This window comes from Pezoporus flaviventris, unplaced genomic scaffold, assembly GCF_033815535.1.
Source record: "Pezoporus flaviventris isolate CSIRO_AGI_PZ_B2104156 unplaced genomic scaffold, CSIRO_AGI_Pfla_v1 ptg000047l, whole genome shotgun sequence".
Classification (NCBI taxonomy): Eukaryota; Metazoa; Chordata; class Aves; order Psittaciformes; family Psittacidae; genus Pezoporus; species Pezoporus flaviventris.
In genome coordinates, this window is record NW_026892595.1 from 9,815,904 (window position 1) to 9,839,877 (window position 23,974).

The 23,974-nt window shown below is 37.9% G+C and overlaps 1 protein-coding gene across 2 annotated transcripts in view; it reads left to right on the forward strand.

Annotated features, from left to right (window-relative positions):
- PRTFDC1 (phosphoribosyl transferase domain containing 1) overlaps window positions 1-23,763 on the forward strand; it is a 45,853-nt gene extending 22,090 nt beyond the window's left edge. The window contains exons 4-9 of one of the 2 annotated variants that reach the window (XM_061468233.1): window positions 4,407-4,472; window positions 17,931-17,948; window positions 19,331-19,413; window positions 19,814-19,860; window positions 21,764-21,840; window positions 22,469-23,763. In XM_061468233.1, the coding sequence (XP_061324217.1) occupies window positions 4,407-4,472; window positions 17,931-17,948; window positions 19,331-19,413; window positions 19,814-19,860; window positions 21,764-21,840; window positions 22,469-22,516 (339 nt within the window). In that variant the 3' untranslated portion in view covers window positions 22,517-23,763. Of the gene's footprint in view, window positions 1-4,406; window positions 4,473-17,930; window positions 17,949-19,330; window positions 19,414-19,813; window positions 19,861-20,458; window positions 21,059-21,763; window positions 21,841-22,468 lie in introns of those variants that run through there. The other variant, XM_061468234.1, reaches the window with a different exon arrangement.
- Window positions 23,764-23,974: the final 211 nt, after the last annotated feature.

Below are 23,974 nucleotides of genomic sequence, written 5' to 3' on the forward strand. Positions count from 1 at the left end.
ATGTTGCATCAAACCTATTGGTGAAATTGTATTTGCTGCTTTTCAAACTGCCAATTGTGGGTAGAAGTCAGAAACCTTACAGGCAGTAATCCTGTTCTAACCATTTTGCTTAGCCATTAGGGAAGGATAAGGGAAGCCTTAGAGATGCTCTATATTCAACAGTTTGAGGTTCTGAGGGGCAACTGAAAGTGATAGTCTGTCAGTCACTTCTTTTTGGTCAAAACCTTCTTAGAAAACTCAGTTATAGGAGATGGGGTGGTGGTGCAAAGTGATAGAGCTGCCCTCACAGGAATCCTCAGGTTGACACACCTGCTGATACAGGGGTAGAAAGCAAAGTAGAAGAGGCCTGAGGATCAAATCTTTCTTTGTTATGAGTTTCCACAATGAATTTGGGGAGAAAAAGGCAATTATGCTTTTTTCAAAGAAATTCCACATGAACTCTGCAGACTATAATAACTAGATGTGTGATAATGACTTGGTGTTCATATTTCATAATTTAGTTATGCATTCAGTTTGTTGTGTTAGAGCTACTTTTTTTTGCCATGATTAAAGAATCTTTGTTTCCCTGAGCCCAGTATTAGTGTAGCCCAGATTCTATTTCTTTAGAAGAGTAACAGATGTTCACAGTTTGGTGCAATTTTCAGATGAGCAGTGCTGTATATAATAAATTTTCCTGAGACCACCCAACTCATTTCACTTATAACTTGAACTATGTCCAAGTGCTGATCTCAGGAGATGTAAGAGATGTAATAATCCTGTGCCCCACCCAGTTAAAAAGACATTACTTAGTATAGATGGAATTTAAATATCTATATTTCCAATCAACATAGAAAGTAAAAGTTTTATCTTGCATGTCATGAAAAAGGGAGGTTGAAATAGGAACATTCTTGCTTTCATTCATCAAGTATTCATCAGATATGAAGATCTATATTGACAAGGTCTGAATGAAATAAAATTATAATACTAATGAACAGGTGAAAAAGCATAACAGCAAGTTAAAACAATTGAGATTTATACTGGAAAAATGCAGATTTATTAAACACAGGGGAAAAAACAGTATTAAATATAGCTTGGAATGCAGTGTAGGGATGTAGCACAATGCATCCTGTCTTGTTAGAAACAGCTGCAATAACTTTTGTGCTGCATTAACCAAAACATAGTGTGATTTTGGTATGTCTCTATATGGGACATTATATTTAGTGTCAAGCATTTAAGCACAAAAATTGTATTGATAGGGTTTAAGGATTAGATAGGGTTAGAAAGCAAGTACTGAAGAACTTTGGGTGATAGAAAGTGAACTTTATAGGAGACCCAGTCATATAAATTTTGTCAAGGTAGGGGACAACACCTAAAGTGAACAAAGAAGCTCTGAATGACTTGAGACCATGAGATGAAACAAAAAGTTCTGAACTGACAGGTACTGAATGGTACTGAATGAAACAGATTTTTTTCTTTTCTAACATTTATCATACTTTATACTTAACATTTAGTGCAGTGTTATCTTGAGATTTATAAACTGAGAACTCAGAAAAAAAGCATTGAGAGGTTCCTATGGCAACCACAGCATGTACATTATCTATATGAACTGTATGGTTACAGTAATGTGACATCATGGTATTGAATCTTGCTGTTTGCAGGTATGTATTTTATAATATGAGTTCATTCATGAATGAAGAGATAGATAAAAATGTCATTAAAACCAATGATCTGACACCACCACCACCACCACCCCCCGCCCCCCAAGAGAACTGCTCTCCTGCATGATGCAAATTATTTCTTTAAATTTCTTGAAAGCACCTTGCCAGGAAGGCTCTGAGCTGCATTTTCCTATGCGTTTTTTAGGCACAGTGAATACTCAGCCCTGTCCTTTGACAGCAATCATTCCTCAGAACACAAGGATTTTCGTAATTGTGAGCAGTGGTGGCACAACAGCCAACGTGTGAATGTGCAATTGACAGGATGCTGTGATCCCCCAGCTCTCAATGGCTTTTGTGTTTGCTTAACTGCTTGCCAGCAGTGAAGATGCTATTTCAGCATCTTCCTTTCAGCTGGAGCCAGAAATACCAAATGCAAAGGAAACAGTGCTGCTGTGAAGACTGCTGAAAGAGATCTTTTTTTTTTTTTAAGTTGAAAATAAATTCATTAATCATTGCATCTCGCTGTTACAATTTTTTTTTCCCCCCTCTCTTTTTCAGCTAGCAACTAAGGGCAAACTGCCTCTTCAGTAATTCTTGTGTGTTTGTTGTTAATGGAATTCCAGACTTTCTTATTTGGAAAGGAAGAAATATTTTGTCAGTGCCTTGGTTACACATGCCATGGTAGACATTAGAAACTATCTGCTTTTTATAGTCTTACAACAGTCTTGACCTGAATATGTCCCTGACTTTTCAAGAGTGACCCATCTTGCTCTACAACAAAAGGTTTATGCTTTTAAGCCTGAACTTAAAATCCTCTCTATCTCCACTTTTTATTTAGTTTCAAAATAATTTTCTGAGGATGTCTGTTGGTTTCTTTGCTTTTTATTTATTGTTTGGGATTGTTTTTAATGTTTTTCTTTACAAAAATAAATGTTGAAACTTATATTAGAAAACATATGGGATGTAACCTTCGTTCTTGCTGTAGCTCTGTTTCCCAGGAAACAAATCAGAGCAACATGAAAAGGACGTAAAGCTCCTAGATCCAGTGCAGAAAAGGTGAAGGCAGGTCTAAAAGCCATCTGTTAAGGCAATGATGACTAAGGACCTCTTACAAAGCTGTAGTGGGAGAGTTTATCGGTGAGTGGAGTTTGAAAGGGGAGCCTTTTGGTAGGTCTGCAGTATGCAAACCTGGAGAAATTGTCGTCAGGGCAATTCTGCAGCCTTTACTTACAGGTACTCAGGAAGACTGTATTAATTTAGACAATCCATTCCCATGGGGACCATGAATAGTTCCTGGGGTAGTCAGATTGCTTATGTGTGATCTGACACCTTTGCATAGCTGCAAATGTGCCATGGAAGTCCCTGCACTTCCGCCACATGGGCTGTGAGCATGGGCAGATGCAATTCCCATCTGCGTGGGCATGCAGGTGTAACTGTGCCACATGGCAGGCATATGTATGCCTCCTCTGCTGGTGATGCTTTGGTGCTTTCTGAGGGAAAGAAGAACTGAAAACCGCTTAGCCCAGTGTATCCTCACCTACTTTCTAAGTCCTGCTGTCCTGTTACTTACTTGAGGAAAAATATTTGACTTCAGAGCACTGGGTTTATGAAGTGAAAAAGTATTCAAGTATTGCATTTTTGCCAGTTGTTTGTAATGATAAAGCTTCCTGATGTTGCTAGTAAACTACAGTGCCATGTTGTGGTACTGCAGCTATTATGAAAATTGGACTAATTTTGTCTTCCTATGAGTAGGGAGATTAGATTAGCACATGCACTAATTTGGCAAAACCCCCACATTAACTATCTTAAGTTTTCTCTTGCTTTCTCTGGAAAGTTTGTATAGCCTGGCCAGGACTGTATATTTTTAAACTTGCCACCTTCCTTAAGGCGTCTTTTTAATTCCCTTGAAAGTAGGGCTTCCTTATGTCTCCCTTATATGATCTTAAGTTTGCATGCCATTGGTAATGAATTCGAACTTAGAGCGGGTTGAGAATTTTCCATCAGAATGAATTTCAACTGGAAATGTCTGTAAAAAAAATATTTAAAAAAAAGTCTACTGATTTTGTGGAAAAATACCTTTTCTAATATAAAAATCAAAGGATACCGTTCTGTTGTGTTTAGTTTGACCCGATCAACAGTATTTTATTTTATGAAGTTGACCTCAATGATTTTATCTGTGAATTAGTTGAAAAAGCAAAACCAAAACTCTTGAAATGGTATGGCACACTGAAACTATTCCTGATAACAAGGGATAATGTTTGCAAACTTTTTTCCCTCAAAAAAGTATGGAGTGAATTTCTTCAAAAATAGCTGAGCTCTCTGTGTGAGTGACAGATGTAAGCACATTTTGCCTGTGTTTCTAAAGACTGTTCCAAAAAAAAGAGTGTGCTTACAGGTGTTTGGTCGAGTGTTGAAATGCTTCTGTCCTCCTTTTGTGAAAGGGACAAGTATGTTACTCAACACTTGTCATATTGAGAAATAGCAAGCAAGGAAACATGATTTATTTTAAAAAGAAAGATGCAACTTTTTCTAGTTCAGAAAAGCCTGGACCTCGATGTCAGCTTAAGTACAACCAGATGACAGAAGCCATAAGAACAAGTGAGAGTGTGGTTTTGTCATGCACCAGTACTAATGAGCATGAGAAAATGTTGGTAACCAAGACTGTGAAAGATCTAAACCAAGTTAATGTGTTTATATTTGTATTTTATATTGTATATTGTATTTTATATTTATATTGTAATTTCAAAGTTTGGTCTTTCTGTTTTTCAGAATGATCAGTCTATGCAAGATATGCAGATAATGGGAGGAGATGATCTTTCAAAGCTGACTGGGAAGGTTTGTTAATTTTAAATTTAAGAAAGAAAATACATGCACTAAAAACACTTGAGAAAAGCTGTGTACTTTTGCACATGTCACATACTAACACTGGAATCAAACAATCTGTTAAATTAGAATTATAGAATCAGAATCATAGAATGGTTAGGGTTGGAAAGGACCTTTAGATCATCTAAAGATCATCCAACCCCCCTGCCGTGGGCAGGGACACCTCACACTAAACCATGCCACCCAAGGCTTCGTCCAGCCTCGTCTTGAACACTGCCCGGGATGGAGCATTCACAACCTCCCTTGGCAACCCATTCCAGTGCCTCACCACCCTAACAGGAAAGAATTTCCTCCTTATATCCAACCTAAACTTCCCCTGTTTAAGTTTTAACCCATTACCCCTTGTCCTATCACTACAGTCCCTAATGAAGAGTCCCTCCCCAGCATCCCTGTAGGCCCCCTTCAGATACTGTAAGGCTGCTATGAGGTCTTCACGCAGCCTTCTCTTCTCCAGGCTGAACAGCCCCAACTTTCTCAGCCTATCTTCATACGGGATGCTGTAATATGATTGTTTTCAGATTGTAGATGCCTAGAATGTCAGAATGCAGCCCCTCTGTGCTAGTGCAGGCATTTCCCAATGGTTATACATGTACCATCAGTGAGATTGTGGGAATAAATTTGTGCTGGAATGCTTCCCCTGAGCTTGTTTATATTTAAAAGCCTTGGTTTTTCTCCCTTCAGTGGGTACTTGCAGCAAACTGCATGTTGAGTATCCCTGTTGAATTCAGCATATGAGGATAATACTATAGTTTTGCCTACTGTGTGAGATTGAGTTGTGGAACCTTTCACTCAGAACAGCAGTTGGGATTTTTTTCTTCTTTCAACATGAGGCTGGCTGTATGACTGCATTTGCTTTGCACTATGCTTGAACATTCTGATACTGTGAGTGGTTTGAGTCCGTGAAAAAGCTATTTCCATCCAGCCATGATAATAGAAAGTAGTACTGTGAAGAGGAAGGAAGTCTAATTTTATTAGGCAAATGGTTTATGTGGAAAATGGTCAGAAATGGATTTTTACTTTTGCATTAAGTCAACATAATACTTATCTTGTTATTTGTACTGTACGTGCAGTTATTCCTTTATTAGGTGGCACCAAATAATACCAGTTTCTTCAAAGCACTCAAATGTAGCACCAGCAAATTCATCTGTTCTGTTGTACTATAGCACACAAAGAAAAGATTGAAAAGCTTCACTTTATTTCATAAATATTAAATAGGTTTTGATGCAACTAGAACTTAAATGAAAAAAGTGCTGTTATACTTAGAATATTTTAGTGATACGTATGTTCTCAATTTGCAATTCTAAATACTCCTGCTGGGTGTTTGTTTCCAAATTATCACTAAAGCATTAATCATGTTCTTGGGAAATATTAATTCATTTGCTACTAATATTCAAACACTGGAGCTACCTGTTTTACTATGACGATTTTGCATATGTTTCTGTACCTCACAGGCAGAACCATCAGCATGCCTATTCATTTTACCTAACATTTCTCTTTCCCAGATAATTCAAACACTTTCTAAGCTTCCAGGCCCAGCTCCCTCCCCATCTTTATATCCCAAATTTTCTTGATGAATGGTTTCAGTTATTAATATATTTTCCAGGTGTAATCTTTCTAGTATAATTTGAATTCACTGGGGGGAAACATTATTTCCTTTCACAGGACTTCTGTGTATTTTTGTGTGCTTATGTGTTTATAGGAGAGAAGGAAAATTTCACCCCAAGTAGTTCTGTTCTTTCCAAAAATGAAGTAAATTGCTTTCTTTTACTGAAAATCCCTTTTTCTCATTGGCACAGCCCTCCTGTTCCCAGGTATGGAACAGGACATAAAATTTGGCTGTTGGGAGGCTAGGAGATACTTGGAGAGAAGACTTAACAGCAGTATATTTTAAGATTGCTGGGTAAGGAAGCTGGGATCTTGGGTAGGTGCAAAGGGCCTGGGTTGGGTATGAAGGTAGCTGCTGAAGAGGAAGGGAGCCCAGAAGCTGGCTGTGGAGAGAGTAAGCAGAGCAGGAAGGGAGGGCTGGGACTGCCAGGGGAACAGACTTGCTGGAAGGGCATATTGGGTGGTTGTTTGAATGTGGGGTTGTGTGTGACACAGCTGATGTATGAATAATTAAGTAGCATTTTCACTGTAACACATGAGAAGGGGGTTTCCTTAAGACTTACTTTACTGATTGAAGAGCTGGGCCACAAAGCTTGAGCTCAAATCTTCATACTTTACATGTCTAAAGTTGGATATATGAAGGAGTGGCCTTATGTCCACAGATGCCAACTCCTCCATCTGTTGTTGACTTAAGCAATTAGTGCAAGTATTCAGCACATTTTACTAATCAGCCATTTGCAGACTGATTCAGAGCCTCCTACAGTCAGTGTAAATCTTTCCTTGAAGTGTTTTTTAGTACCTTAGTTTAGCTGCTGCCTCATAAAACTGCTAGCTTTACTAACCATTCAGAGTCACTGAGTGAACTAGTGGAAGATTTAATGATAGAATTCAACTTTCCTGCTTTTAAGTGAGCTACGTGCTTCTGCCTGCTTGGAATACTTACTAAGAAAAGATTGTAGTTAGATTGAAAAATTAATACGCCAGGTTAAGTCCCATTAACTTAATGATTATGGAAGGTGTTTTCAGAAGTGCCAGCATGAGTTTGGAATGGAAAGTTCCATTAAGTTTCTGTAAAGTTCAAAAGCATCAATAACATAAACAGTTTTGTAACCTGCAGAAAAAAGATTCTGAGCTTTTGATCTTAAAGTGCTCTTCATTAAGTAATAATCTCTGGAACCTTGGCTAGCCTATAATCTTAGCGAACAACTAAATCTTTTCTGTGTGCTATTTATTACTGGGGAAAAAAAAGATTATTGAGTATATTCATGAATATGCTAATCTAGAACAATGTTTTTTCTGAAGAAGCTAAAATAAAGCAAAAAAAATAAAAACTAATTAAAAAGAGGCTGTTAAGGATAATAGCTCTTCAGAAGGAAAAATATCTCCTCTGTACTTCTCTACAATATGCTTTTGTATATACAAATATTATAAGCCTGGGAAACATGTATAATGATCCAAACCATGAAAAAAGAGAAATATTTCTGAGAGGAGAGTTAGCATACAGACCCCAACTGTTACCTGAAAAAAATCATCCATGATATGAAATTCCTGTGAAGAAGGTCGCAGAGGCAAGAATGAATCACGAATAAAGGTGCTTGAAGAATGAGTCCTGGTAATGGCTTTGAGACACTAATACTTTGAAACTATTCATTTCTATGCAGAAAAAATATAATTTCAGAATCTCTCCTTTAATGATGGAAGTGGTGAACATAAAATTTTTCAGTAGTTGATTTCATAGTTAAGTAGCTGCTTAGTTTTCAATTACTTTAAAGCTGAAATGCTCATTTGGGTTAAAATTATCATTAATATTTGTAAAGAGAAATAAATTTCAAAAAATGGAGAGATAATTAATAACTGTCCAGAAAACTAAGGGCACTGTTTCAGAGTAAGTTGACTGTGGAAATTTATGTAGATGAGGTGAAAGAACAAATAATATAACCCTGTATTAATACTGTAATCACATTGTATAATACTTTAAAAATTCATAACATTTTGAAGTATTTGTGGTATTTAAACAAAGTACATTTTAAAACATCTAGAAACTTCAGTAGATTCAGCTGCACCAGAGTTACGAGTTATCACTGCCGTTTACCTCTTATACTTGTATTGGTATGTATTTATTTTACCCCAAGAGCTTTGGAGCTGGTTATGTAGTCCAGAGTTTCTACCTAAAGGAATCACTGTGTATATCATTCCTTATGTAATATGTCCTGTAACCTTTCAAAAAAGCTCCTGTACCACTTTGACATGTCTTTTTGCAAATGAGACAAGTTGGACAAAATCATAAACTTAGTCTATATAATTTTGCATTTAATTATTTCAGTGGTGTAATGTATTTGATGTCAAAATTAGATCCATATATTTTTGGCATTATCACTATTTCTGCATAACATAGAATGTGGACAAAATCTTTCTTATTTGATAGGTTAATAAGAACTTCCAGATAAAACAAAGTAGTTATGTAGTTAGTATGGTAAAATTATGAAGCCAGTGAACTTCTGATATTCCATCTGTCTGTAATATGGATCAGTGATTATTATCTTCTCAATGAATCCCCTTGTTCATATTAAGTAAATCTCATTGACACTCAGTGGTTTTAGCATTTTTAGAGAAGTGTAGCAATAATCAGCATAGTGTAGTAATCAGTAGTGATCAAGAAAGGGAATGTCTTATATTCTCTTTGCACTTCATTGAGTTAGACTGAACACTCCATCAGTATTCTGAAGCTCCACTAAAATGATTGATCAGCTCATATCAAAACCAGGTTTCACTCAGAGGAAGATATCCACCGTGCAGTACTCCTCACTTTCTTCTGGCAGGATTTGTGCTATAAAATCTCCAAACTTTCCTTATACACTCACCTACATCAATTTATCTATTGTCTACCATTTTCTTGCCCCACTTGTCATACAGGAAGATGTTCCAGGAACATAATGCAATCTCATGTTCTTTTCTTATGGTTAAGTTCTCTTATTCTACTGAACCACTTTCTCTGCATGTCCTAGGTTCTCACAACAGTTTTGAGAGCTGTTTCCCTAGTATTCTCCTAAGTGTGTTAGCATTTCAGTATTTAATATGGCAGCTGTGTAACACATATTATCCTCTACTTCACCATTCTGAGTTTGTTTCTCAGAATTCTGTTAGTTTTATACTTATTATTTTTTCTCCATCAGTATTCACTGCCTTGACTAATGTTGTACTTTCTCTCCCTGTATGCATTCCTCTCTGGAATAATGCCCAGAAATTTGCAGAAAAAAAAAACAATTAATTCACTTTTGAACATTATGTACATAAGAGACTATATAACAGTGGAGGGATACAAAATCCACTATATGCTTCTGCAATAGTCATGTCCTGCACTCATCTCTGCATCTTACTGTATTTGTAGCAGATGTGCAACCTTGCTTTTTCATCTTTTCAAAGGTTAGTTTTATGTGCCTTGAAACATTCCACATCTTCAGTACCTCTACTTAACTGCCATCTTTTATCACTTTTGTTGTTCTGCTTTTTTTCTTAATTAAATTTTATACTGTCTGCTCTTCTGACAGTTGCCATCCTTACGTGCTTTTTCCACAGCAAAAGACACTGGTTTTTTTCCTTCCCCAAAGTCAATCACCTTTCTTTGCACTTCTTTCTTAGGTAATCTGGTCTACTGCTTGTCATTATTTACTTATTTCGGTGTTGTTTTGGAGGAAGGAAAGTACAAAGAAAACTTTCCAGTCTTGCTATCCCATTTTTCACATGGGCTCTGCTCACTCATTGTCTACCTGCTTCTACATCATACGTGTTCGTAATTCTGTTGATTTAATCTGTGTCCAGAAAATCCTCTTCCAATTCCAGATGATCAGAAAAATACACTTTTCCCCTCAAATAAGAAGATGGAGACAGTGATCCATTCCTGCATTACCTTTAGATAGATTATGGTAATTTGCTCTACTTCTGGTGCACAACAGAAGCATGATATAAATATGGCTGTAAGCAGAGCATGTGTGTGTACAGCATTCGACACAATGCTCTCTACGAGCAAAGCATCAGTGAGAGCGTATCATCATGCTCCATTATGTCCCTTACTCTGTTAACTCTTGGAGGAACTGAACTAGTTTTACAGACTTACAGAAGCTGGAGTCTGTGTGCGTATACTCTTAACACACTGACCAAATTGCTTCCATCAACAGCTGACACTGATCAAACTGAGTCTCTAAAAAAAAAATAACGGTTTTGAGAGATGGTATCTGTCCTTTCAGGAAGGCCCTAAGATGTGGATAAGTCCAGCAGAAAAGATTAAACTCAGACATTCATGATCTTTCCTAGTACCCTGTAGAAAGCTCCTACTGATTTGTTCAGTTTCTCAAAAGTATTTTATATTATTTTCTAACGTCCTGATGAAGTGTTAGGATGCATGGATTTTGCTCCTGTGCATACCATAAAATGATTTCATTTCTAACAGCAGTCCATGTAGCTTTCTTTGGACCTCTTCACTGAAACTCGATACATAATTGTTTAACCTTTGTTTGCTTTGTTGCTATGTATTTTCTACCCTTGTAAGACCACCATTACAACCATACTAAATAGGATGAAAGGTCTGTCTAGACTTGTATCACGTCTAGGGAAAAGATACAAGACACACAGCAAGAACAGAGACTTCCAAAATCTAGTTATATGTGGACTATCATTTATAATACATCCAGTGCTAGAATTGTTATCCATGTCTGTGTCATCTCTTTGTAACTCCAGTTATGCCTTTAGTCCCACGGATTCTATGGCAAGGAGTTTCATATTTAAGTAACCTGAAAAAGTTCTTGTTCTTTCTTTTAATCTTGCTACCTGCTCACTTTCAATGAACTTTGCAAGACTGATGTAAATGTGCCTTTTTGAATTGCTTCCTTAAAAAATTCTGAAAATCTTGCCACATTAAGGTTAATTTCCTTTTATTTTCTTCTTTTTTTTTTCCAGTAATTTGTTCTGATCACAAACAGAGCTTTGTTTAAAGATCCCTATATTTTAAGGTCCACAAGTGCCATTATATTATGTCTGAACTTCTATGCAATTAGATTGAAGGGACCCAAATGATAATTTCATCACTGTGCCTACAGTTTCTCTTTTGAGCTACCAACTAATTTGATTTCAAGACTTGATGGAGAAGCCTCCATACTTCAGGCATGTTTTACCAACAGTAAACTGTCATCATTGCTAAAATGGTGAGCCTAATTTTCTCTTCTGAATTTGGATAGCTTTTTGCCTTTCATTGTTGCCTTTTTTAATACCTTTGCTATTAGATTGAGCAGCTTGCTGTTATCAAATTTACATTGCCATATGGTTGCATATTTGCCTATCATCCAGTCATTACTTAAGTGTCTTTTAGATAAACTAATACATTGGGAGGCTGCTGTAAAGTACTGGCATACTGTAGGATGTAAATGAGACAAGGTTTGAAGGAAGAATTAATAATAGGAAATTAATTCTAGGCAATTGAATTAGTTGGAAGAAAGAAAATCTCAAGCATGCAGGTCCTTCTGTTGGTCTTAACAGAATCAGCACGCTTCAAGCTAAGTTACATATTGGGAGAAACTCCTCATTATAACCTATTATGATTATTTAACCTATATAAAATTATATAACCTATAATCAGACAATTTGGGAGAAAAAAGTGATTGCCCTACATGATCACCTGCCTTATGAGCAGAGGGACAGATAAAAATGTTAAGAATTGCTCTGAGCTAAAATAAGAGAGCAAATTATCAGCTGTGGAACAGTGATAAATGAGGTGGAGGTCAGCTGCAGTGGAAGATCAGAATGCGCTGTAAAGCCAGTGTTATATCGAGTCATGATTTCTGGTGCATACAGCAGTTCTGGATGTTTGTTCCCAGGCTCAGCTGTTGCAGGTATTTTGTGGTCTCTCTGAGGTTGTGGGCTGAAAGGTCAAAGTTCTTTTATGAAAAATGTTCTCCCACTGGGAAGTGGGCTGTTAATAAAATAAGAGCTATTACTTCCTGCTACAAACCTGACTTCACTGTAAGCTGGTTTTTTTCCAGGTCTCAAATCCTTCTTCTTTTCTCAGTCTTAAGTTCTCTCTGGTTTGGTTTTGGACTTTTTTAACAGCTTTAAAAAAAAAAAAAGAAAACGAAAATGTGTATGCTGATTTATTCTGCTGATTTATGCTGAAACATTTAAGGAGAAAGTACCCTCTTTGTGTACCTACCTGAGTTTTGTGCTGTACATGCAAGGGCTGTGTTTGCCCTCTTAGCTGTAGTATTGCAGTAAGTAAGGTTATTTATTTGATTACTTAAGTAGAGTTTCTGCTTTCCAGGAAATACTCCCCCCTTCTAAATATGCAACTTAGCATTTTATCTTGTTAAAATCTTACATTTTCTGTGAATTCAAAGACAGCCTTCCCCTCAAACTTTTACGCAGTGCTAATTTCAAAGCACTGCTATTGCACAGCAATTTCTCCTTTGAAGTCTTCTGAATGGAACATAAAACCAAAATCCAGAAAAAAAAAAGTTATCCTTTTCCAGGAAGGTGAAAAATAGTTTCCATAGTACTAAACACTGTCAGGCAGGAGGCTTACATGATCTCATTACTCTGCTTGGTCTTGTTAGCTGACATTGTTCCATTTATGGCTGACCTGTAGGAAGGTAAACAATGGAAATGTATTGACTCAGTGCTGGAGTATTTTTCAGCTTATTACAAGTTAGGTTTTTTCTTATATGTTTTATAATAACAGCCTACTTTCTTGCCATGTGTACGCTCCTGTGGCTTTGAAAACCAGTAAACTAATAGATTTTCAATGTTTCCAGATTTCCAGTCCATTATTAAAAATTTTAAAACTCACAGATATATTGACATTTATTATAAAAGTGAAACTGTGTCTCTTTAACACGTGAGACAAATTCACATGGAGTGCAGGGATTAGAAATTATTTGTTCTTCATTTTATATAGTACTAATACTGTCAAAAAACTCCTGCTTTTTCCAGATGTCCCTAGACATGCTGCTATGAACTGTTCTAATACTGTCTGAAAAGGGATATGCACAAAAAAAGGGACTGCACAAATTTTATTGTTGTGTACCTGCAGCTCACACCACAAATACTATTCCTGCTCAGTACAAATGTCCATGTGCAGAGCCACAAGTTGTGTGCACCCTTATCACTCAAAACTGGAGAATGTTAAAATTCACAGCACCCCTTTGCACTTGACACCACAGAGTACAATTTTAGGACTGCTTTTACGGGTCCTTCCCAACTTCAGATATTCTATGATTCCATGATTCTACTTTGCACCAGCATACTTCCTGCCAGATACCTGGTAGAAGCATCTGTAAACACAGGATGAATCACAGTCATCCTTATCATCAGCTCCCAACCATTCCTCTGATCCATCACCAGCAATGAAAGTTCCTGATTCTCTTGCAACGATTCAGTAGAAAGGTGTTTCAGTCTCTGAGAGTTGAGCCATAGCCCTTTCTTTATTTGGACTCCATAAGAAATCTCTCCAGGACATATTTTAAAAACCTGACTGTTCTCTGTTTCTCACTGTAAGATATATTAGTACCATTATTAGATTTCTGGACATACTTCACGACTGAAGCAATTGTATTGGTGAAGATGGCTCTACTTGGAAATTAAGCCATCTTAAGTCTAGTCAACATGTCAGTAAATATTCCTATTTCCTGTTCTTCAAGCTCCAAAAATGGACAGAAAATACCAAGTGCATGCCAGAAGGCTGGATTGTTTTTCTTTTCATGTGGTTTCCTGTTCTGAAATTGCCTCAGATATGTCTGAAAGGACAAAACAGTCTTGATCTATGTGGTAAAGGAGCTTCAAACACACTTGAAAAAAAATCTTTAGCATCCTTTAGCTTCCTATTGTTTGCCCAGCTGTTAGTTACTGCTGTAGCACCCCAAGCTTATGAGTTTCACTAGTCTCCTGCCCACCAGGTCACAGGTGGATTTCATGGTGAAGCTAAGTAGTGTCCTTCACGTAGCTATGACCTTTCACAAATGTGCTGGATGAAGCCAGCTGTGCATTTAAGATGGTGGTGACATTGCATTCTTCTTATATCTTTTTCTATCCGTCTGCTCAAGGATAAGTTAATCTATTTCAACCCGTTTTAGTTACACACCACCACTCTCTAGCCTTGGATACTGTATATCAAAATATTTCTTGGCAGTTTGCTCCTCTACTAGTCTGCTATGCCATCCCTTTTCTGGAACCCTTCCATCAGTAGCCTGCTTCAACAGGAAGGGGAAGGGAATAGGCAGCAATAAAGTCAGTTTCCCAGCACATCATGTTGTTTTGTAGGAGATGGTTCCTGGTACGAGAGGATGGCAAAACAGTTTGCATTCTTTCAGTCATAAGCAACACTTAAATATGATGACTTTAGTCACAGTAACCCTGCCTAATCAAAACGGGGATTAATGTATCACTCTCAGCAATCAGAATGCCTGCTTATTTATATATACAAAATGTTTTCATATCTAAATATTTTGTGTGGCTTTTCCACTACCCACCTGCTTACATACAGGATTTCTCCATAGCATAGAAGATCCTCCTCAATGTTTTGAAAATCATATGTATGATCAAAACGGAGTCTGTGTTTCCTGACCTAGGCAGTTGCCTGATTCAGGGGACTTTCAAAGGACCAAATCTCCCAGTGTATATCATTTGCAGCTGTTGGACTCCTTGACTCTGAGGAGAAGAGGCAATTAACAACAGAATGCTGCTCAGACAGTTCTAGGGTCTGCCAATATCCTTCTTTCTCAAGTTAGTCAATAAATATGAGATCTTACACTTCAGCTGAAGTCATGCACAGGTGACTATCACTCTTGTGGCCAGACAAGCCCTTCAGGCATGTCTGGATCCATGTTAGTCTTCTTTCCTTCACTTGAGTCATTTGTGATCAGGAAATGTAGACAAGATTAAATTTCTATTAGACAGACGTATAACTGGTTGGAAAGCTGTTCTCAAGAAACAGTTAATTATGCTTCACTGTCAGACTGGATGTGTTAAAGCATGTTCTCCAGGGACTATACAATATTTAATTCATGATTGAAAAGATGGAATTAGCATTTACTGCTAGTGATACTACCTGGGAAATACTACAAGATGATCTGAAGAAATTATTTTAAGAATTTGGTTCAAAGAATGACATGTAATGACAATGAAGATGAATAGTAACTTCTGTGTTTATATAGAAGTAATCTTTTGCATAAACGCAGGTGAAGAAGGATTGACAAAGCAACAGGTCTGAACTGGAGATGATAGGTGGATCACAAGTTGCACATGAGACAACATCATACCTTCATAAAAGATGTACTAGAATGTATAGAAAGCAGTATTATTTGTAAAGCATATAAAGAGGTTCTTTTATTCTTCTCAACACTGGAAAAGGCTTCTCCCTGGTTTTGGGCACCACAACTGGAGAAGGATTCTGAGCAACTGGACAGGTTCCAGAGGAGAACAAAAGAATGATCAGAAAGCTAGGAAATCTGATTTGTGAGAAAATACTGAATAAATAAGGCTTGTTTAATCTGAAGAAGAGGAAACTGAGGCAATACATCTTCACTCAGGCAGCAACCAGCCTTTGCTGCACCTTGACATAGCCTGCTAATGCAGGGCTTGGCAGCCCTCTGCCGTGTCAGTTTTGGTATGTCCCATCTCATGCCATAGCTGCTGGATAGGACTTGTCACTAGAAGATCTGTGCTTTTCCTTTGGGAGGAAACTCCTTGTTAACAGTATGAAGAGCAGCAAGAGATGCACAAACCTGGCAGAATAGGTCGTGATGCTAAGCTGATGTCAGTTCAACTTCTCTTACCCGGTGTCGCTCACAGTCATCTTGGACTGCTTGCTGATACTACAGGATTTCATTTCCGTCTTCAGTTCTAGTGACATTCTTTCCTTGTCAACTCTTCTGCTCTCTCCCTGTATCATATATATGTGTGTGTATACACACACATAAATATTTACATGTATTACCAGCTGTTCAAGTTCCCTAGGGGATGGTTAAACCATTACTCCTGCACTTAATCTTCAGGTGTCCACTGACTGCATCAAGTGATTTGCTTATGCCTCAGACCCAGGTGTCCAGGGCTACTCTTTGGAAGTGTTTTTCCTAGTTATGACTTCATCCAGGAAGCCAAATGAGAATCAAACCCTTACTGGCTCCAAACGGCTTCCTTCAAGAAAATGTGCACACCTGTCATAAGCATCTCCTGAACATGGTTTTGGTCTCTTCATCTTACTTAGAGGACTGACATACTGCCATTCTTTCTTGAGGGAAGAAACCTCTAGAGGCAGGGCATCTTTGGACTTGTTGTTAAGAGGCCTTTGACTTTTTACCTCCACAGGACTAGGTCTTTCAGATCCAGAGTTGTTTGTGTCAGCAGCTGAGAGGTTGAAAGTCAGGAGTGCTGAGCAGGATAACCACCAGTGAAACCTGTTATGAAAACACCAAAATGGAGCCACCCTCCAAGATTAATACACATTCCACCAGAGCTCAGTCTAAATTAGTGGCTTTCTTGAGCGATATCTCCACTGCTGACACCTGCTGTACTACTACTGGGAGTTCCCTCCACACCTTTACCAAGTGTTTTTCCATTTAAGAAACGTCCAGGTATAATACAGTGTGTGGTAACATGTTTCTGCAGTGGTTGATGCATGAAGCATGCTATGTCTTCCTACCAAGCACTGTGATTGTTAGGAGGAACTGCAAGTATGAATATAAATATGGATAATCTAGATTAATAATTTCTGTTTTGAAGATTAAAAAAAGATGTACAATGTACCTATCCGTTAAGGAAAGTGTCTAAGGTGTGCTGTTAATGAGCACACTCCCTTCACACACTTGATTTCCATGGTGTTTGAGTCATTCTCAGAACTCAGCCTTGGGATTCTGTGACTCAAAAGGACGTTAGACCGTCTCCATGTTATGTACATAACAATGCCAGCAAACCTGAGAGAAAAGAATTGGATTGTAAGCTAGTCTGGTGAATACTGCATGGATATGAAACTGTCATAGTTTTATGGGATGTACAATGTGTGCATGCATGCAAGATGTATACGTACATACATAGATATAGGTATTTGTGAAATTACTTTCCTCTTGCTATTGCAGATTTCACCTCAGAAAGTAGATCATAAAAGACCACTCTTTTGAACATGCACATGATAATGCTCATTAACAAATAGATTTTTATTTCTCCTAATAAGGACATGACTTATTACTGCTTTTGATAGAAGTCATTGTGATTCCTGAAACCATTTCAGCAAAAAGATCAGCCTGTGTGATCATGCTGTCTTCACATCACTGCTCTTGACTGGACCACTCCCCTTCTCTTCAAATAATACTATTGATTTCAGCAGCAGTATTTGAAGAAAAAGAGCGTGAAGGGAGAAAGAGAATGTGTGGCACAACTTAGCCTGTAATCCTTTACTGTGAGGTTTGTGGGAGGTGGGGGAAGGGAGGAAGAGCATTTATTTCTGAGTAAGAATATTATTGCTGTCGTCTCATTAAAATTGGAAATAGTATTTTAGTGAACTATTTGGTACACTCTAGTACACAGGCAGGTGTACTGGAATGAAGATCATCCCATTTGGATCCCATTTAGACAGGGTAATCTAGATAGAGCTGAATAAAGTGGTAGCCCCTGACTGCAGAGATTGATCTTATTAGCGCACAAAAATGAAACAGGAAACTTCTTGTGTCCTGCCGTGTTGCATTATCTTCATTTCACTTTTCCAAGCATTTGTTTCTTTTAGTTTCTGAATAGTGTGTAATTGTGTTCCTTTTTGTTTGTTTCTTTCAGAATGTCCTCATTGTGGAGGTAAGTTGGGTGCTTATGTCATATTGTACTTGGATAAAGTTACATAGTCAAGTCGTCATTGTGTGTTCAGTATCTAAAACCGTCTGTGTTTATAGTTCTTCAGCTGGGAGGTGGTGAAGAGGGAGAGGGGTTGATTTGCTTAATGACATCTCAGTCTTCTTGCAACTGCATAACACTGCATTGCTGCCTCTCTAATTGGTACTCTGCCTTGTGATACCAGGGAGTCTTTGTTTCTACGTCATTTGATTTGTTCTTCCCATGGTTTCACCAACTCCTGTTCTGCAAGTTGTTCTGTTGCTTAGAGGACAATGAATCAACTGCTGTGATGCCCTGCACTTCGCAGCTGCATAACTTTGAAGCAGTAGCATAGCCCTGCATGTGCTTTTACAACTGCAGGGTTGTTCACACACTGGTTGAGAATGTCAGTCATTCTCTCAAGTCCCACTCCTTAGCACTGCATCCCGCAGTGTCTCCTGGGGAAGGCCCATCACAGGTACATTGCTGGTGTAAAGCAACAGATTTTCAGTTCTAGAGAAAAAGAATGTATCACCTCACCAGTGCTGCAAATTCTCTCTTAATTAATGTAGGTGATTCTCTTTCAAATCGTTGGAAAAGCAACTGGGATGGTTAGAGAGCACATCAGGCCTGATGTGCTTGTGTGGGAAGTAAGCTGGACAGCATAATGAAATGTCTTTTTTAGCAGAGGTGGGGAAAAAGGTCATCAGCCACAGAGATGGCTGATTACCTGCATAGCTGCTAGGAGCTCCATGTTTGATAATGCTTACTGAAATGAAAAACGTCCACAGCAAATTTTGTTAATGGTATTAGACAGCTGGGGTGCAGTGGTCAAAGTGAAAAATCCACACCCAGAGAGTTCAGGACCAGCAGCTGCTCTCTACAAAATGGTTAATTTTGTAGTCAGGTATCTACTGATCTCATTCAGATCAGGTTGGGTACAGCAGCTCTGGAGAGCACTCATATGTGCTGGACTGATAAAACAACAAATAGGACAGATATAGCTCTGACATGAAGAGATGTTGACATATTGTAATCTTGAGCATAGTATGAGAAGTCTGATCCCTGCAGCCTTGCAGTGCCCACTAAAGTCATCTCCAGTTCCATATTACATCTCAAGTACTAGAAACATAGCCGTTTTCTAGAGGAAGCGGGCAGTCCTTTAACTGGTTATGTTGTGAGTAGAAAGTGCTTGCTTCAAAGAGTGTGAGCTCAGTTATAGCCTTTTTTGGAGCGGCTTGCAATGTACTGGGAAAAATACATCATTTCCACAGAATAAGAAGGTGGAACTGCTCAGTCATTGTCCAGATTTCCTCTTTTCAGCTTTCCTTTGTTTTTTACTTGTTCTGTTTTTCATGTTTTGTAAGGATATTGTTGGAACTGGAAGGACTATGAAGGTTCTGCTTAATACTATAGAAAAATACAAGCCAAAAATGATTAAAGTGGCAAGGTGAGTAAATCACAAAACTTAGTAATTAATTAGTCGCCCATATTTCCCAGTGGAGGTTCCCATTCTGAGATCCTGCTTTAATTTGATGCTGTGATTGCATGGGGAGCTCTGGAGTGGAGCTTCCTGAGTCACTAAGAGGAGGGTGGAGGAAAGGAGAGGAAATGCTCTTGTATTGTTCTGCAGTGGCAATGACCCTTCAGCCATTTAAGGCTGGCACTGATGGACTTTGAAGGGGAGCACACCCATTATTTCCCTGCCATCAGGACATTGTTGGGAGAAGCAGAACAAGAACAGTGATTCACATGGTTCAGAAGTTTGTTGGTAAAAGGAATAGGTTTTATGCTTGTTATTCAGGTAAATACCTAGTTTTACATGGGGTTTCTTTTGTTTTTAATTACAGTTTGTTGGTGAAAAGAACATCTCGGCCTGATGGGTACAGACCAGACTGTAAGTATCTTTGTGAAAATCTGTACATGACAGTACAAAAAGTTAGCACTTTTTCTACCACTGCCTTTAATAACACTCTCTGGACTGCTGGAAGCATTTTAAAGTATCAGTTGTCAATGGGACCATGGGATGCAATGGAAGGATTTGTATAATTGTGGTTTGGAAAGCCTAGCCTCCTTATAGTCTGATGTTTTCTGCAGAGTACTAACTTTATAGGGAAGTTATGAAAGCATTTAATTTTGTCCGTAGAAGGTGAGTGCTTTATCTTCTGTGTCTGAAAACTATATGGAAAAGAAAGTCCACTTCTTCCTTTTCTTCCTCACTGCATCTCATTGGAGGAGCTGCAGGATTGATTCCATCTGAACATGAGAGGTGTTTGATAATATCAGTGATATTACTATAATTAGATCCCACTCTCCAAAAAGCAAAAGATAGACTGGGCTTTTTAAACTTCTTCCTGCTGCTCTGTTTGTGTCACACCAGCACCAGTTATCTCAGAATTATTGGTACTTGTACTGTGCTATGATGAAGCCATAAGTGGAGCTATACCAAAGCTATTGTAATTTTAGATTTACTAGAATGAATGATTTAATAACAGGTATGTGGCTAAATACTGAAAATAATAGATCCATCTAGAAGAGATCAACCAGTATTTGCTACTGAAGAAGGCTGTGGTCAACTGAGCTGGGGAGGAGGGTGGAAGGAGAGTAGGCAGGTGAGTACCAGGAAGCAGCCTGAAGGGCTTTGATTTGGATTGTGGGAGGAAGGGAATCTTTATGAAACAAAAGTTACTTAATGTTGGGCATGGCACTGTGGTTGTAGCCCAGTAATCTGAACTGTGACCTAAACATTTGTTGTACAACTTTTATACAGTGATATTTTTAACATTTAGAATTTAATCCAGTTAATTTAAGTGTACATTTACCTGGATTCGCGAATGTTAAACACATTAAAAATGCAATTAAATTACTTCATGAAGAGTAGTTTAATATTTTTATGTAGTAACTTGTAAAGTGAAACAGGTTTTATCCTTTTTTATTCATATGGTGATGAATTTTATAAAGCATCAAAGATCTCCCTTGTAAATCACTGACAGTGGTGTGTCAGTTCCTCACCCAAGTTTATGATTCCAAAGTGTCTATTACCCACAATTTTTAACAATGGAACAAATTCCTTACTTGAGTATGTGTAAAATCTTATGCTGACCTGCTTTTGTGTCCATAAGGCTGTGTTTTGCTCTAGTTACTTAGTGAACCATTTGGAGAGTCTTGTTTTGTATAATGCTGATGCTGCACAGACTTTCGCCACAAAAAGACACATGCCTGTGCTTAGCTGCAAGTGTGTGAATTGTATGATTCATCTACGCTGCACGCATTTACTTTTTCAAGCATATGCATGAGTCTTCAAAGGTTGGGCTTTAAGAAGCATTTCACATGTTTTGGTAGTATAATAGGCAAAATTGGTTTCGCTGATCTCAGAAGAAAATGTATAAATCTCTGAAAGTTACTTCTGAATTAAAATTGTACATTGTTTTCATCATTAGCGTGATACTGGACAGTTGTCACCACACTCATAAACTAATGGAGCTTCCAAATGTAGGCAGAGTTTTTCAGCTCTGATTTTTGGCTTCCTTCCACAATGTGTCTGTTGTGCCAGTGACAATTGTACACAAGTCTCCTACTCTCCACTGCCTATTCAAATCCTTGTCACTGATGGGAACTGTGAGTGAAAACTGATTATAGGGCTACTGCTGACCTTGATGTATCAGAGTCAAAAGCAATATAACCTCAACTGACTGCATAAATCTATAGTTTGCTTGTCAGAGAACCAACACATGGCTTTAAAGGCTATATAATTGCCACTGATCCTGTATTGATGGTGTTTGTTATTTGTCTCAATACAGATTACGGATTTGAAATTCCAGATTTATTTGTGGTAGGTTACGCCTTAGACTACAACGAACATTTCAGAGATCTAAACGTAAGTTTCTTCTTCTTCAAAAAAAAAAATTTAAAAATCATTGGTTTACTTTTTCAGGGTGTCTTAAATACTCTGTAATTCACCTCATCCCTCGAGCCTTAATGTCATGGCTCAGGGAGTGTAGAACTTCCTGAAAAACCTCGAATAATCCAAAGGAGTGACTGCTCAGCACTGTGAATGCTTTCTTGCCATCTTTTCCCCCTAAAAGCAGAAGTCATACCTCCGCTACACGTCTGTCTTCTGCGAGCCTAGGGCTTCACTGGTCCACCATTCCAAGTGTTGTCCAGAAAGAGTAGTAAAAAGTGAAACATGGCTACAGTTCAAACAGGTTTGGACTTTTACTGCTATGTGGCCTGCCCCTTTTCTCAGTGGGATGATGACAGAAAAATGTGCAAGCCTTGCCTTTGCTTCCTGTGGTACTCCCAGGAGTGGACCTCAAAGCTGGGAACTGCAAGTGGGAAAACTTGCAGTAGCTAGAAGGAGAAACCAAAATTCAATTTGAGGTCTGTGGAAAGGAAGAGGTAATTACAAGATCATTAGATTGGTCAAGCAAAAGTATTTCTGAACAAATCATTAATTAATAATGTCATCAACTATGCTGTTGCAATCAGTGTTATATTTTTTTCAGCACATATGTGTTATCAATGATCATGGCAAAGCAAAATACAGAGTCTGAAGCAGTAACATCCTCGCCTGAAGATTTGTAAGGTCAGTGAAGCAGAAATTTGACTACACTCCCTCAAGCATCTCCCAGAAGAACACTTCAACTGGCTTGTGTTTCTTTCAACTCAATATAAGGGGTTTACTCTAGAGATACTGATTAATATTTACAGAAGTGAGAGCTTTTATCTAAAATGGGGAGTAGAGGGCTTTTAAAGCTATACCTTTTTAAAGTATTAAAATCACCACGTAAGTTGCCTTTTGACTCATAATTTGTCTGTTTCAAGTCTCACTGTGAAAGCATCTTTTCTTTGCTCAGTCCATCATTCTACCATTGCAATTCATGTGCTTCACCGTGTTGCATAAGATAATTCAAAAGTACCATTCTGCATTAAGATTATTTTACAGAATTTGATTGACTTCAGCATCCCTTTAGTCTTAGTCAGATATGCTGCTGCCAAATTGAAAGCATTATTTTGATTTAATTCCACAATTCAGAAGTTTCAGCTGACACTGTATGTTACATGGTCCATTTATGTATGAGCTGGTCCACGTCTAGCAGCTCATTACTGCCCCTTCCTAACCGAAGTTTTAACTCTCAGAATATGCTAAATTAGAGTGCTGGTACAAAATGAACCTCTGCAAGACACTGTTGAGGTGAAACTGGAAGATGCCATTGTGTTGGTATATTGCATAGCCGTGGATGTAACCTGCTGAATGTGTTGAATTTTAATCAAGACAAAACAATGCCAGGCATTGTTTCTGCATGGTATCCTCTTACTTCTATAGGACACAAACAAATGAAAACATTAACGTAGTGTTCTCCTGTGAGTATATTCTTAATTAAACCTCATTAAGCACAAAGGTTTAATGCCAGTCAGATAATGACTCACTTATGATTTGATTTTTGTAGCATGTCTAAGTTGAGATTTTTTGTAACCAGATTTCACAGTGTTGGAGAAGACAAAAAAGAAAAAAATGTATAGGAAAACATAGAAAACCAGTTAATGCAGGAATACTGTAGACTCTAGAGGTTATTTCCTTCCCTTATACATGGTGTTTGAAGAACTTTGTTAATCTACATGCTGTGTTAAGGGTGAAAAGATTAATTCTGTACTGTATGTAGTTGTTCTCAACAACTTCCCAAGGGAAGCCAATGCAAAGTAAGTAGGTGTGCATCAGTGGCTCTGAACTATAAGATGCCAATTGTTGTAAGAGGCTTCAGGTTCCTTTAAACTAATAAAATAACATTAAGAACACTTATTACATTGCACAGTTGTTTATCTTCCTGCTTCAGCGTATTTCACATGTCCTGTAAAAGCTCCTCAAAAATATGCACTTAACTGGTAATCTAAACATCCCTTGTGTATGCATCCTGGGGCTCACAAGCTATTGTTATTTGGATAAAATCCATGATGTTAATGCAGTGAAGAAGATAAAAGAGTTATTGTGATTGCTAGAGAAATCTTCTTTA